The 16,355-nt window shown below is 37.9% G+C and overlaps 1 protein-coding gene across 2 annotated transcripts in view; it reads left to right on the forward strand.

The window, feature by feature from the left end:
- The window catches only part of LOC125230050 (titin-like), a 23,523-nt gene extending 7,443 nt beyond the window's left edge, over window positions 1-16,080 (forward strand). For both annotated transcript variants that reach the window (XM_048135036.1, XM_048135035.1), the window contains 5 exons: window positions 4,234-4,461; window positions 5,656-5,796; window positions 10,709-10,792; window positions 11,816-12,010; window positions 13,767-16,080. In XM_048135036.1, coding sequence (XP_047990993.1) covers window positions 4,234-4,461; window positions 5,656-5,796; window positions 10,709-10,792; window positions 11,816-12,010; window positions 13,767-13,808 — 690 coding nt within the window. In that variant the 3' untranslated portion in view covers window positions 13,809-16,080. The remainder of the gene's footprint in view (window positions 1-4,233; window positions 4,462-5,655; window positions 5,797-10,708; window positions 10,793-11,815; window positions 12,011-13,766) is intronic.
- The last annotated feature ends 275 nt before the right edge of the window (window positions 16,081-16,355 follow it).

Consider the following 16,355-nt stretch of genomic DNA (forward strand, 5'->3'; position numbering starts at 1 on the left):
CCTAGTTTCCTTGAAGTTGGGGAGGTACTTATGGCAGTCTCTTTCGTTAAAAATAATGCCTATGCGAATTATGATCATTAGTGGACACATAATTTCGTTCCGATATTTGGGAAGTTAGATGTTTTAAAAGGGAGCATCCATCCGGGTTTTACACATCGTTCCTGCGAACTTTACAGCCATAACTAATATGTATATCTCATCTATATTTTATATCGATATAACTTGCAGCGAAGGCCCCGCGATCATCGCCCCTTGTTCAATATCCTTGGCCTCAATTTCCAAGGCGCGTTTACGTACCTACATTTCTGATAAACTGTCATGTATGTCATGTCGCCATGTCATACATAAATTACTAGAAAAAATATTCTAGTAAATAAATGCAACGATTTCATACCTACTCGTACACTAGCCTTCGTCCGCGACTTTGTCTGCGATGAAGTCGTTGCGACGAAAACATGTTTAATCAACGGGTCTCTATTGGTTCCCATATTTTTTGAAGTCCGATTTTTACTATCCATACAGTTTTCCGTCATAATTCCGATTTTTGAAAGTCATAATTATTGTTAGTGATAAAATGTATTAGCCATAATAATCAAAGTCCATAGTTATACAAATCCATAATGTTGAATGAAATAAACTTATTCGGAATAATTCTTCTAAGGACTTTATCACAAGTCAATGATTAATAACCACGCATGTTTGTTGTAATGTTTTTTTCGTCTGCATTTTCGTAAGTTGTAATTTGGCTTACTAACTTCCCCAGTATTTATTAAATTTTCATGGCACCTATTAAACCAATTGGTCTCGCCAAGGAGCCGACGCCGACGTCGACGACTTCTATATTCGCTCTTAAGGACAAAAGATAACTAGCAAAAGGAAACTAACGAACCTACACGAGGCAAAGGGTTATCAAGTCTTTTTGAAATAATTTTGTTCCGCCAATAAGTCGACGGAGCCCCACTACGCGGGCCTCCTATGTCCGCTCTAAGGGACAAAAGGAAACTAACGAACCTACAAGGTTACACGAGGAAAAGGGTTATTTTTAAAACAATTTTGTTCCACCAATGAGTCGACGGAGCCCCGCTACCCCTAGCCCCGAGGCTCCTACTTCCGCTCTAAGGAATCAAAGGAAACTAACTAACCTACCTGAGGAATAGGGTTACTTTTTGTTTGGAAGTCATAAATAGTATTTTATGTCTAAAATTTTTCTGTGTAATTATATGTACTCGTATGTCTGAAAGATAATATACTTTAGGAATTTTAGACATTAAATCTATATGCAGAAAAATCATTAGGGCGTTAAACTATATGCCTTATAATATTTCTGAATAATTATTGATATGCTTTAAAAATTTATACACATCAACTTTATGACTTTTAAGGTTATGGCATCCAATATGATGGGTTGTTAATGTTTGAACCATTAAGTGTTATTCGTAACAAAAATTATGACTAGTGATGTTTATGACCACAAAATATATGAATAACAACTTCTGACTAACGAAATTCTGAACAATAAGTTTATGAGAAAGAAAGGGATCCCTTTGAACCCGTTACATATACTCATACCAAAATATAGAAAACGGACCAACAAGAGTAAGATGCGATTTTGTAATATTCTTACGCCCCGAGTTACACACAAAGCTTTTCATCACACTTGCTAAATAAAAAAAATCTAAAAAGATAAAAATAAAATTAAATATATGCTACTAGAGATTTCATAACTTCCTAGGGAGAATGATTTTTTTCTAAACTCCCGCTCTGCCTGCGTGCAATAGCACATTTAGAGTGCGTGTGTGATGAAAAATCTTCTAGTTAATGTATTAAAAATAGTTCTTAAAATGTTCCAAGACTTTGCTTCCTCGATGGTAAAGTACACGCGTAACTTTTTTACATCCTAGTACAGTATAGATAAAAGGTCACAGAGGTCAAATCGTGCCGAATGATTAGTTCATTCGTTATGAATGGTATGAAAGTCCGTAATTACAATTCACAATTAAAAGTGGCACTCTGAATCAATTGGATCTTTTATGGCACTTTTATTGCAGATTAGTTAATGCAAGGGGCATGTAGGTATGGGAAACGATTTGCGACAGAAACATACTTAACTGACCTTCCGTGGTCCGTAATTCCTTGCATTGGAGCGGTTTCGCACTAAGTGTGACCCGGACCCGTGAAAATAAGATCCGTTGTAGCCGTACAACTATTTGTATGGTAGTTTACGCAGTAGATTCAATCTCCCTCATCTCATTCGATCATTCTTCGGATCTAGTGCGTAAAATAAGGTACCAGACCCATAGGTTATCCTAAATATTAGACGCGTTCAATCTCCTACTTCTTTTAAGATACTTCTCAAGCTTCACTTTTTATCTGATCATTGATCAATGATACATTGATAGACTTATGTCCCCTATAGCTGGCATGTAATTTGTTATATATATGTATTTGTATGTTTATGTATTGTATTTTATTTTTATGTGTGTAGTATATTGTTTTGCGTAGTATAGTTTGTGCTAGATTTCCTCTAAGTCTACATTTAGTACACCTACTTACAAGGTTAAATTTATTATTCTCCACTACCTAGGTTGTCTGGAAGAGATCGCTCTTTAGCGATAAGACCGCCTCTTGTTACCTCTTAAGTTGTTGTTTATACTTGCTATGTTGTTTCGTGTATTGAGGTGTGCAATAAAGAGTATTTGTATTGTATTGTTATCCTTAGTGGCGCTTTTCATAAAGTCGGATGCTAGCGGCGACCGTAGATCTACTGGCTCCATAAGATTTCATATGGAAAAGTCCACAAAATGAGGACAGAAACAGTCGTGGTCCTAGCAAATAAGCTTCGTAACCTGGAAGTGCAATAGGCTAGTTTCCTACTAGTCAAATCAGCGAACTGTCGAAACGATTTCTATTTGGAATTACTATGGAATACTGAGGAGTGACGTCACGGTCAATTCATTTACTTCATATCTTTCCTTTTGACTTATTAAATATAAATGCTTTATTTCATGCATTGCATAAAATATTTTATTTTAAGTTATAGGAAACTCGCCTATTGTAATGAAGGTAATGATCACCTTTCTTGTTAATTTTTTTTGAGGTCATTGTAATCGAAATATTCTGAGACCATTTCTTATAACTTGTGAGCAAAGCGAGTGTTTCGCAAATCAATTGAATGCATGAAAGGTCGCTCGGGTCGCGTTTTTATTCCGGCAAGGTCGAAGCGTTTGAGAAACAATGATACGGGCAATGCCACACGCAGCTTAACACCGCCGATCCAAAAATGGTAACTTTAGGCAGTCTTGTAATAAATTGAACCTTAGCCAGCGTTCCCACTTAAGCGTCGCGTGTCTCGGGGCGCGCAACGGACGTCCGCGCCACGCCACCTGTCGCCCACCTGTCGCCACGCCACCAAAACGTCTCCTCAGTACATTTTGTATAGGAAGGACGTAAGACGCGCCGCCAAGCGGCGCGGCGCGCGCCACGCCGCCACCACGCGACCTGGGGCGCGTCTTACGTCCTTCCTATACAAAATGTACTGAGGAGACGTTTTTTGAATTACACTCAGGTGGCGTGGCGCGGACGTCCGTTGCGCGCCCCGAGACACGCGACGCTCTGATGTGGCCGGTCCCTTAGTATGTTCCGGAGTAAAATGTACCCTCTTATTTGTACCCCATTCACTCCCGTCAGGGGCGTTCTAAACTGTTTCTATTAGTACCCTAGCAAGTTGACAGTGATTTTGTTTGCCCCACTTGTGCTTGGGTTCATACATCTGACGTTTTAAATAATGCTTGATCCGGCAGGGATTTCAAGTTGCTGTTAATTTAGCTGTGTATAATTCTAGTCTAATTTTGACTATGCAATTTTTGCAATGCCAACATGATTTTTCTTAAACTGTTTACATATTCAATCATCATCCTCCTTGCGTTATCCCGGCATTTTGCCACGGCTCATGGGAGCCTGGGGTCCGCTTTGACAGCAAATCCCAAGATTTGGCGTAGGCACTAGTTTTTACATATTCAATATTTTATTTATTTAACTAACTTACATTAACGGATAATCCAGGCATGCAAGTTATGGCTTACAAACACTCAAATCTACAATAAACTTTTAACTAAAATCAATTAATACTAATAGTTGTGGGAGTAGATATGGACTTGAGGTAGCGGGCTGCAGTAGCTGGGACCTAACCACAATATATTTCCTTATGTCTAAAACTTAAACCTCGTTTTCCAGAACCAAAAAGCAATGCTTGAACGGCTCCAGCAAATCCAAGCCGGAGCGCTGCCCAACGGCGTGTCCTTTAAAGACGTCCTCGTCCAATTCGCGAACATGCAACAAACACCCGGCATGCCCGGGATGCCCAGGCCTCCTGAGACTGTCACGAACAGGCCTGAACATGTTCCAACCCGCCCCGAGAGGAGACAACAGCCGCGGGAGAGGCATGAGGAGACGATACAGAATGTAAGTTATATTTATCATATTAGTTATACTCATAGTGGCAACGTGCGGCAAACGCCGGGTATGCCAGCCCACCGGAGACCCTCACGAACAGGCCTGAGCATGTTCCAACTCGCCCCGAGAGGAGACAACAGCCTAGGGAAAAGAGTATGGAGTATGTTTTTGTTTTTTTTTTCTAAAGTACGAAATCTCAAAATTTGCAAAGCAGTTAATAATACTTTTATACGATTTTTTAGACTTAATGTTAACTATTAACGAATTTAATCAAATAACTTTAATTTCTGGTCTTATAAAAATAACATTTACGAAATCTGTAGTTGGTAGTTATCACTATTTACTGTTGGCAACACCACCGCCTCTCCACGCTGCACGCCGCATCGGGGATTCCCCAATAAACGTTTGTATACTGAATGTTAATCGAATTAAAATGTACGTTATTGTTATTGAAACATGTTACAACTCACGAAAAACCGTTATTGTCGAATTATTTGTCAACTGAAAAAAAAAAAACCTTATTTAGAAAAAGAAACGATGGTACTCGGTTTTTTTTATGTTTTCATTCATAATTCTGAAAAAAAAACATTTGTTTTTTTTTTTCTATTTGCAATCCTATACAGAATGTAAATTATACATATTAAGTACATACTTGCTATGTTTCGGATGCATAAGCCTTTGAGGATTGTTAAAACTAGATCTGAGAATGTCCCAATTGACCCTATGAAATGATGAAATGCCGGAAGGGGCACGCCAAAATATTTGTACAATAGGATAGTTTCCTACTAGTCAAATCAGCTTCTTTTTAAGAACTGTCAAAACGATTTGCTAATATGGAATTACTATGAAATATTGAGGAGTGACGTCATGGTTAATTCACTTACTTTATATCTTTCTCTTTGACTTATTAAATAGAAATTATGTTTAAACATAACTACTGTCCGTATATTTCTCCTAATTTTGTAGTGCTTTATTTCGTGCACTGCATAAAATATTTTAAGTATAGGAAACTAGCTTATTGGGCTATTTCGCTCATAGGTTAACACTGATGGCCTAGCTTTAATGTAAGAGCTTGTGTGACTCAGTTCATACCAATAGTTTTTCGGCACCATTCCGAGACAACGATATATCATTTACCTGTCGTTTTCCGGTATACCTAATTATCTACATACTATATAAGTTAGTTTCCCTTTCAACTTCCAGAAGCAAGCCGAACGCATGGCGTCAGGCAGCCCGCGGCTGCCGCCGCCGCCGCCCTACCCCGAGATCTCGCTGCTGCCCGTCACCACCAGCCAGGACACGCCCCCCACACAGAACTCGCTACTGCACGGCATACTCACCAAGGTAGGGGTTCAGATCACTTTGTTAACGTCATAGCACATAGCTAACGCCATTTAGAATTCATTTCGAGTGTGGTTCTGTTACGCACTTGGAGGTGTTGTTGCAATTTTGTTTTATGTTTTAAAACTTGTGTAGTTATAAATGCGTCGCATTTGCCAGTAATGATGATCTGCTAAATAGAAACAGAAGGTTTAAAAATGTGCATTCTGTAAAGATAAAATATCCAGCAATAGAAAAGTCATCAAACTGCCGAAAATGGCTAAATAAAACGCGGGCGAGTAAAATTAAGCTTTGCTGGTCTGTCTTGGTGGGACAAAACTTTTTTCTTAATGTCAAATATTATATCGACTAATCAATGTATAATTACGATCAACAAAACAAGATCAAAAATGTATTTTAGAATAAAAATAAATCCAGTAATTTCGATGGCACTTCTATTCTACATTTATTAAATAAATTCAGTTATTTTGACCACTAATTCATTGATGCTTTGCATTACTTTTTTTTTGTTTGGGTTATAAAACTGTCTATGTCTAATGTCCACTCCAAGCGCGCCACAGAACCGCAATCCCTAAGGGGCTAAGATGCCTAAGATGGCCGCCCCTTTATCGCCTGTCACCATTTCCATCACACTACTAGTATTCAACTGCAAGTGACACGACAGGCGGTAAACTCGCGACCATCCCCATCCCAGGCTCGTTTAGACAGCGCGCGAACTCGCATGCGATTTTGAGTCGACTTTGATAGCCCTGCCTCTGCAAGCTTAAGTAAACATCATAATTTCATCGAAGTTTTACGTTTTTTGATAACATACGCACCAGCAAGGTTGTTAAAATCGTCCCCACTTAAAGCCTGTCCAGAAATATATGACCACGCGCCGTGTTGCGGAATTTCATTAGAATTGCACGGTCTATTTAAAGCAAGAGTAAATAGACTACTACTGAATCGGTGAGCTCCATATTAGACTCTGTCTTCAATTTCCACCAGGTGCGACTAGGGTCAATCGCCGATCAGTCCATAATAAAAAAAAATCTGTATACCATTATAGTAGTTCATTATGAACTGTCACCACATTCATGATAATAACAGTGGACTCTTGCCTCTAGACAGTAGTCATACATTTCTGGTCTCTAGTTACATTCACTGTTGACATCACACACAATTCAGCACACCAATGTACCGCAATGTAAAGAAAATCGCATGCGACCCCTCGCCGTATAAAGAGCCCTTATTCTAAAGCATTCATTGACTCGCTTGAACGGGTGTGGCTACGTTCCAGCAGGCGTCCCCTGCACAGAGTTACTCGCCGACTCTGGCTAAACTGCTGACGTCCCCGGAACGCAAGCAGGCGCCCAATCTGCCGGCGTTCGGTCAGGCCAAGGTACCCACATACACGATCGGTGTGAAAATTGGCCTTGATCATTCCAAATTCCAAATTTAGAATAAGATGCTGGTTATTTAGTTGATGATAGTTGAATTAATTCGCGTTGGCTCTGTTAGATTGTGCGAGAACTCACATTAGGGTCGTTTTTAGGGTTGTAATTTTTTTTTTTCGTCAAAATTTGATGAATATATTGACTGGCATGATTGTCACAAATACACATAATCCTATATGACTAACGGCGGCCCTTAAAACTAATTTGACTCGATTTAACATAGCCTACAAAAAGAAAGCAGCACAATTCGTGCACATAGCAAATAGAGTTTCAGAGAGGCAGAGAAGTATGTCCTGTCCAAAAACTGCCCCGGACTTACAAAATCGTGTAATATTTATTTTAATAACGGAAAATAACATAGGCGTGTTTTTTTGTCCCAAATTGGGATTTAATATTAATACCGCCCAGAATTAGGAGCTTATGAAACTAAATTTTATTTAACAAAAAAACTAGCAGATAAAATTGAAATCTAATGTAATTTCAATGCAGAGTTGTACTGATTTATTACTCTAATGTGAGTTCGCGTGATGTTTAAATGAGCGTTTATATTTATTTTATGTAATTAAGTCAAAAATAGTCAGTCAATCATGGCAAATAATATAATATATATAAAAATAGTACTATCCTGGAGTTCTTCATTCTTCATAAGAAGATCTTACATTGAGGAGTACACCGAACATCTAGCTTTAGAAAGCTTCGCTCGCATTAGAAAGAGACAAAAAGTAGCCTGTCACTCTCCATCCCTTCAACTATCTCTACTTAAAAAATCACATTAATTCGTCACTCCGTTTTGTTATGAAAGAAGGACAAACAAACAGACACACACACTTTCCCATTTATAATATTAGTATGGATAGTATGGATTAATAGTTCTTCTAATTACTATCCACTTTATCCAATAGATAACAATACTTTGACGGCGTTGACTTGTCTGTTCCTCCTCTCCCTTAAATTCTTCCTTTTATGCTTTTATTCGAAATGGTCAGTCGTTATTAAATTTGATGACAAATGAACTTGAGTGTGTTTATGTTTTAAAATAAATATACCTATACTCGGATTTGTTGAAAATGATATTTTTAGCATGATCGTTGATCAGCGTTAAGCGTATTGGGCGTACAAGTTTCATTTTGGATTATGAAAAGTGTGTGAATAAAGTCAATATTTAAATCTAGCTTTTGAATAATGTAAACTTTATTTTTGATGATGACGGATATAAAATCTATCTGACATTCTTTGCCTAACCAAAACAAGGACCTGAATATTATAAGAGTACGTATATCGTTCTATCTGTCCACTGCTACGATTAACAGACTAGTTCAGTATATTATATGACATAATTTACATTTTGATCAACATATCAACTATTTAACAAGCTTGTCATAATTGTTTGAAATCAACATTTGATCGATACATTTTCGTTTTAAAATGGCAACACTCATAGAGATTATGCCACTTCATTGTCACTACACGTCTATAATATATATTGCTTATTGATAACTATAAAATACCTAAAGAACCTAAGAAGAATAATCTACTAATGTAAGTGCTCAAGTCCTCTATTGGCTTCGTGCGAAGTGCATGGAGGGGGTAAGCAAAGCGATCGCAGTGCTTGCGGTGGTCAAAATCGACACTGATTGTGGTTGTCATCTATCAAAACTCATAAAATATAATACAATGCGTAATGTTTGATATGGGGCATCAATGTTGTTTCGTTGTTAATTGTAAAAATAATGGCATAAATAGTCGTTGCATGTTCTATGCGTTTCTTAGAGCACACTGGAAATTGGATCAAAGAACTAAATGGATAGCTACGGTGAAAAGAAAACGTAAGTGACATGTCAAAACAAAACATTATAATAAATTATATTTAAGCTTTGTTTACCTAATATTGTTTAATACGCTGTTAGTATTTTTCCTACCGTAAAAAATTATGCTTAAAGATTCAGGCCTAGCCTGGGAATAGGCCCGTGTCGGATATTAAGAACTTGTACCATTACTCCTATGTTCTTCAAGATTCCTTATATGCCCTGCCAGCACCAATTTATTGCCTCTTTCTGTAGTCTGGGGTTGGAAGTTTATACCGTGAGTAATGCTTTGGAAACTGATTTTTGGTATTATATCCATGTCCATGTTAATAATCTATCTACCTAAATTACACTTGAAATAGTAGCTCTTGTTATTCGATTTATTTAAAATTAACGAAAAATCTTTAAAATATAATGTTTGTTTACATGTAATTTTTTGACATTTTCCACTTCAAGTTCACATGGTAGTGGGCGTAATTGTCGTGCACGTAGCCAATAGTGATGGGTGTTTTATTGTTATCAAAATTTGTATCTGTTAATATCTGTGTAATGACTTAATGGGCAATATATTGTAGATGGAAATTTAACAGTTCAAGTAACTTATTTAAATATATGTGAGTGTGCACGGGAAAACGTCCCACTTTGTGGATTGCTATAAAGCCGCTTTGTCAGTTTATTCATATAAAGATACAAGTTAATCTTAATGGTAATCAAAGTGAGACGTTTTACTAAACACATTCACATATTATTTCAATTGTTACAATATTAAACTTTTACTTAACCCTTGCACAGGGCTAACAAAATCGTTGCCAATTTGACTTGTTGAGTTGAGACTACAATCGGTCATCTGGTGATAAAATTCCTTGGCAAAATGCTAAAACCTTGGTACTTCTGCAAATGCCATGTAGCTAGTCGTCAATCTAAGGCACTGGCCCCACCAGAATCGAGTAAAGGGATGAGCTAGCAGCGATAGAAACTAACAAAGGATAGTCACTCACTTGTAAATAAAACTAGTTTCGGAGAAAATTGGCTGTGACAGCGGACAGACAGACGCACGAGTGATCCTATAAGGGTTCCGTTTTTCCTTTTTGAGGTACGGAACCCTAAAAAGACGCGGTGATAACGCGAGCGAAAAGTTCGTCGCCGTGAGATGAACTATAAACCGCTCTCTCTCTTTTATTTACTCGGGGACTATCTTTTGTGCATTTCTATCGCCAATACCTCATCGTTTACTTGTTTTGTTACCAGAGCCTAAGCTGTCAATTCGTCATCTACAATATTTTGCTCAACTGAACTAATGCGAATCGTTACATACGTTGGACTTCAAATATAACTCGTGTGACACTTGTAACTCGCCTCATCAGTCTAAGAAAGTCTCAGATACAGTCTAAGAAAAAAACGTACCTCAGTACCATACAGAAAAAGGTACGGTGAGTTAGATGGCATTACACCTTTGGGGTACGTTCAGCTAGATGGCGCTAATATTAATATTTGACATTTTTGACACATATCAAGCTAAGAATATGGGCCAAATTGTCAAAACTGAGGTTCACAAGTTTTAAGCCTGAGTCAAGAGATGGCAGTCTATGCACTGTGATTACACATTTTACTTTGATAGTAACTATAATACTCGATCCTCTTTGGTGTCAAGCTAAATGCTGTTGTGCGTTGTAGAACTGCGGCGAGATCACGATCACGCCGGTGCAGCCCACGCCGCCGCCGGCCGACGCGCCCGACAAGGAGGAGGTCGTGCAGCTGGTGAGTGCAGTACTTCACATAATGGTTTTTTACAGTCCTGGACTATCTTCATCAATTAGGCTACTTGTCTTTTTACTGTGACTGTGTTAAACGGTAATTACACTGCGTCGTTTACCTAATAGAAAGTATGAGGTTGCCAGGCAACCGATATTGTTTTCATTTGGCGAACGACTCAGTGTAATGAGGAGGCACACTCCGCACACTCAAAGGTTCTGACAGATGGCGCCACCCTATTAGTCCATACACGAGAGCGAGAAGATATGTTTTTTCTCTCTCTCACATATGAATGACAGTGACATGCCAAGACACTTGCACAGGCGTCGCCTGGCGCAATAAAAGTGTGCCTTCTCATTGTCGCTTTAAAGAGGGACGGGTAGTCCATATTGCGAGAAATATATTAGGTATATTGCGGCACGTCATGTCATAGATATTCTATAGATTAATATGGCTGATGTTGTTTTTGCCTGATCAAGTAAAAGTAAACTTTAAATATTTTTTTTGCGGGTTTTTAAGTCGTAATAAAATATGGTACTATTTTTTTTTTGTTTAATTAGGCAGTAATTAATAATATAAGACATACTTTGAAAAAGAGTCAAGTAACCTATAGGCGAGACGACTAATTAGTCCGTCAGTTAGATTAATCAAAGAATTTTGGACATGTATTTTTTCTTTTTTCTCGTAAACGAAAAATGACGACGGTAGAGTGCGTTGAAGTTTCGCGTGACGTCACGCCTAGGTACAATTTTTACTCAGAAGTGACGTCACTAGCCCCCCACTCCGGACCTTTTGATACTCCATATCTTTGTATTTTTTCATTAATTAGAAAAAGTGACAAATATGTGTTCAGTATTTTTGGGCGATCTAAGCGACGGATTAAACAGAATGCAATTTTTTATTGTAGTCGTCATCCCTAATGCATGCTGAATTCTCATCATTGCGATATCAATGTAATTAAGTAACGGGAGGAGTCGTTCGGTACATCCGTTCTTAAGAGAGCCTTATAAAAGTGATAACCTTTTCCAGGACGACTCGGAGTCCCCGGCGTCGGAGGGGTCGGCGGCGGCGTCGCCGGCGGACGGCGGGCGCCTGGTGATCGACGAGGGCGCGGGGGCGGGCGCGGGGGACGACGCGCCGCCCTGCCAGGGCTGCCGCCGCCGCGCCGCGCAGTTCGTGTGCGCCGGCTGCGCCAACCAGTGGTACTGCTCCAGGGACTGCCAGGTACGCGCCGTGCCAACCCTGTGTCAGCCGGGTGACTTAGGGCCGGTTGCATCGACCACATTTGACAGACACGGCATCGTCACGCGGCAGACGTCTATGGAACTTCCCAGCGCTTTAACGGTGACAGACGGTTCGGTGCGACCGACCCTTAGCTGAAGGGAGCTCGGACGATGCACCACCCTACCGGAGTGATCGTCGCCGCGCGCCCCTTTTTGTGTGCCGACCGGTGGCCCTGTCCCCGCGACTGCCGATCTTAAGTTTAGCCCTTAGTCCGTTTTCACATTATCCGATCCGATATCGGATGTCGGAAGGATTTCGATGGAAAAAATCCAAGATGGCGCTTGTAATGTATGGGATATCGGTCCGACATCCGATATCGGATCGGATAATATGAAAACGCACTTAAACACACCGGTATACGCTTCATAATAATAATGCTGAGATATAAAGGAAAAGTGGAAATAGCTTCTATTTCAGACGAGACAAACTCAGCCTAGCAAAAAATAACAATTTTTTATTTATTTATTTAATTATAGCAACACTCAGTGTTTTGTACAGTCAACCAAGAAAGTGGTTTACCACTTTTCGACTCTATTTGAAACATATAAGGTCGAAAAATGGTAAACCACTTTTTTGGCTGACTGTACTTAATTTAATGGTTTATACAACGAAAATATTATTAGAACTCCCGAAAGACCAGAGTTACTAAAGTAGTCGTCTGACAAATGTTAAGTACTTGTGTATATTGTCTATTCGCATGGGAGTAAGTAAGAGCGCGATGTCACTAAAACAGGGCGGCGGCTAGGTACGAAAAGTACGGAAAAATATTAAAATAAAATAGAAAGATGCATTATTTGTACAATCTGTTTCGTCAGTGTTTTAGATATGTATATTTTTGTTATTGTAATTTTAATTAAAGACAACTAAGTGAATATTTTAACGACATAGAACCGTTAAATGACGAACTCGAGACCAATCTTTGCAATTTTTAGGGTTCCGTAGTCAACTAGGAACCCTTATAATTTCGCCATGTCTGTCTGTCCGTCCGTCCGTCCGTCCGTCCGCGGATAATCTCAGTAACCGTAAGCACTAGAAAGCTGAAATTTGGTACCAATATGTATATCAATCACGCCAACAAAGTGCAAAAATAAAAAATGGAAAAAAATGTTTTATTAGGGTACCCCCCCTACATGTAAAGTGGGGGCTGATTTTTTTTTCATTCCAACCCCAACGTGTGATATATTGTTGGATAGGTATTTAAAAATGAATAAGGGTTTACTAAGATCGTTTTTTGATAATATTAATGTTTTCGGAAATAATCGCTCCTAAAGGAAAATAAGTGCGTCCCCCCCCCCCTCTAACTTTTGAACCATATGTTTAAAAAATATGAAAAAAATCACAAAAGTAGACCTTTATAAAGACTTTCTAGGAAAATTGTTTTGAACTTGATAGGTTCAGTAGTTTTTGAGAAAAATACGGAAAACTACGGAACCCTACACTGAGCGTGGCCCGACACGCTCTTGGCCGGTTTTTTTTCTATCGAGCCGATTTCGTTAAATTGTGTATCGAGTACGGCTATGTTCGTTGAAATATAATGAATAATAACATATAATTTACGTGCCTTACTAAAACCAATAGTTTGTCTTAAAAAACTGCGCAAGTAACATCAATTTTGCGCAGTTGGGTGTTGTCAGCCCCTTAAGGAAAGTTTTTGCTCTGCTCTAAACATAACATAACCTACTTTATTTTCTTCTAGGTGGCAGCCTGGGACGACCACTCCGAGATGTGCTCCGGGTAGCGTCCGCACCGTACCGTAGTGACATTTGCCTTATAACGTCCCCGTGACACGTCAGGTGACCCTGAATCTCGACCTCCAGGTTTAGCACAACTTGCGCTCTCGCGCGCGAGTTCATACTTAAAGTCGCGATAGATGTATGGACTCGCGCGCGACAACGCAACCTATGCTAGCCCGGTCTAACTTATTTCATCCAATGTAGCTGCGACTTATGTAACCAAAATATTCAGTGATGGTTTTAACTTGGCTTTGACATTTGTACACAATTATATATAAGTGAATGTTCACGATATTCTTGAAAATACCTAGAAGAGACACCGATACATTTTTTTAAGGCACGTGTGTCATGTTCCTATTTTTTTTGATCTTAACATATTGGTGATAGAATCTATATGATAAAACCTGACCAGAAATATATATATATATGATGATTGTCAAGAGGGCACTGTTATTCTGATGTATGCGATGACAATTCAGAATAGTAAAAAGAAAAAAAATCTAATGAGATTCCGCAACATGACGCGGAGTCTTGAATATCTGGCCAGGCTTTAAATTGGCAGCTACTGTAAAGACTAAAAATCTGAATAAACTATCTGTGATTTTCATGCCATTATTTCGTTTAAAAATAAGTATAAATGAAAGAAATATTCTCAAAGCCATAATTTAAAAACATCACTGCCTTATCCTATGTAGGTATTGAGTTTTCCTATATTATAGTAGAGTGTCAAGCTTCTTACGCTCTTTAGAAATGCTATTTTCAACTATTAGATGTAGGATAAAGTATTTTTTCAATGTACTGGCTACAAGATTGTAGCGAATCGTTAAGAAGTGTTATATTATTTTTTTGACATTGGACTTTTTGACAGTTTGTGTGGTAATGAACTGTGCACTCAGCTTTTGTGATATGTTCCTTTTGACAAATAAAAAACAATTAAAAAAAGAAATGTAATCTAACTACAACAGTATAGACGGACAATAAAGTTTAATTTGTTTCCTTTTAAAACAAATGCGACTGTACACCATTAAAAAAATATTTAAATAATAATGCCCTAATCTACTTAAGTTTACTAATTAGAATGGATACTCAGCATGATGAATTTCGCACATTGACCTGCCTATTCCCGTCTCTGTCACTCACGCGTAATTATGTATATAGCTGTCCTTTTCAAGTGTCCATGGTGACACTGCGCGAAGAGTGTGACATTCGGGTGCGATAGAGATAGATATAGGCGGGTCAATGTACGGAATTCTTTTCGCTAAGTCCTTTCTCTATGATGAAACAAGAATGAACGCGTTACTCAATCAAATATAACGGTTGTAACTATTTAAATAAACTTATTTAAATTATTGACTGACAATTTTGTGGTATTTATTTTAGGCACTGGTTGATAATGCCTATATTTTTACATATATCCCATCTATGAAATTTTCATAGTAAAATAGCATAATAATCATTAATCACAATCTAAGGTTGTGAAACATCACTTAGTCGCAAAATAAACAGAGAATGTCTGGTTGAAAACACTGCATGATATGCCCAAGTCGAGTTTCTATTCAAAATAGGGTAAAGTAAACCACTTTTTTAATGATATGTAACATGAAATTCGAGAAGGAATATTATACACTATATTAACTTTTCAAGTGAAGACGCACCGTATGAAATACAACATTTTTTCAGTACAGATGGTGTTTTTTTTTTACGTACTAGTGCGAGAAGTGGTTCATTATATTATAATTTATATGTCAGGTCGAAACTTCGGATGGCCATCTGTACTGAAAAACGTCGTACGATACACGTGTGAAAAGGAAATTCGTATCTCGTCTGATTTTGATACATTTTGAAACTCGGCGGCATACTCAGCAGCCGTCTCTTTCAATTCAGTACAGTTTTAAAGAGATGGTCGTAACATGAAGTGTAGACTTCATATTTTTTACTTTACAATGACTTGTATTATTTAATCAAATGATGTTTACGGAGCCCACTATTTAGGCTATTCTATATCGGATGCTATGTATAAATAAGCTATATATATATCGTAGCGTACCGTAGGATAAACATACAATAAATGTTATTTATTAATGTAAATATTATCAAATATATATATTATGAGTTCTGAATTATGCCGCACTATATCTTCCAAATTAATTGTCTGTAAAAAATGTTCTAAAGAACTTGAATGTGTCATTTTGAAGAGGTTAATTACATTTGGAATACTACTAATACTTTCTGTTTCATTAAAATATGTACATATATAAAGACAAACAACCAAATCTTGACACTGGTATAAAATAATTTTTACTACAGTAAATAAAATAAAATGTGTTTTTAAAAAAAGCGGAAGCAGAAGTAAAAAAGAAGCCTTATATTTCTTACAACTTATAAAACGATAAAACGATAAATACAATTTAAACTTATTTCTACATAATCTAATCTAATACATTTTACATACTAATATTTTTAACTATTGCGGTTTGTAAGAACCCCTCGCTACTCGAAGGTGAAGGCCCCCTCTAGTGATTTCCAAGCGTCTCTATTGTTTGCTTTATGCA

The sequence above is a fragment of the Leguminivora glycinivorella genome, chromosome 10, assembly GCF_023078275.1.
Source record: "Leguminivora glycinivorella isolate SPB_JAAS2020 chromosome 10, LegGlyc_1.1, whole genome shotgun sequence".
NCBI classification, from domain to species: Eukaryota; Metazoa; Arthropoda; class Insecta; order Lepidoptera; family Tortricidae; genus Leguminivora; species Leguminivora glycinivorella.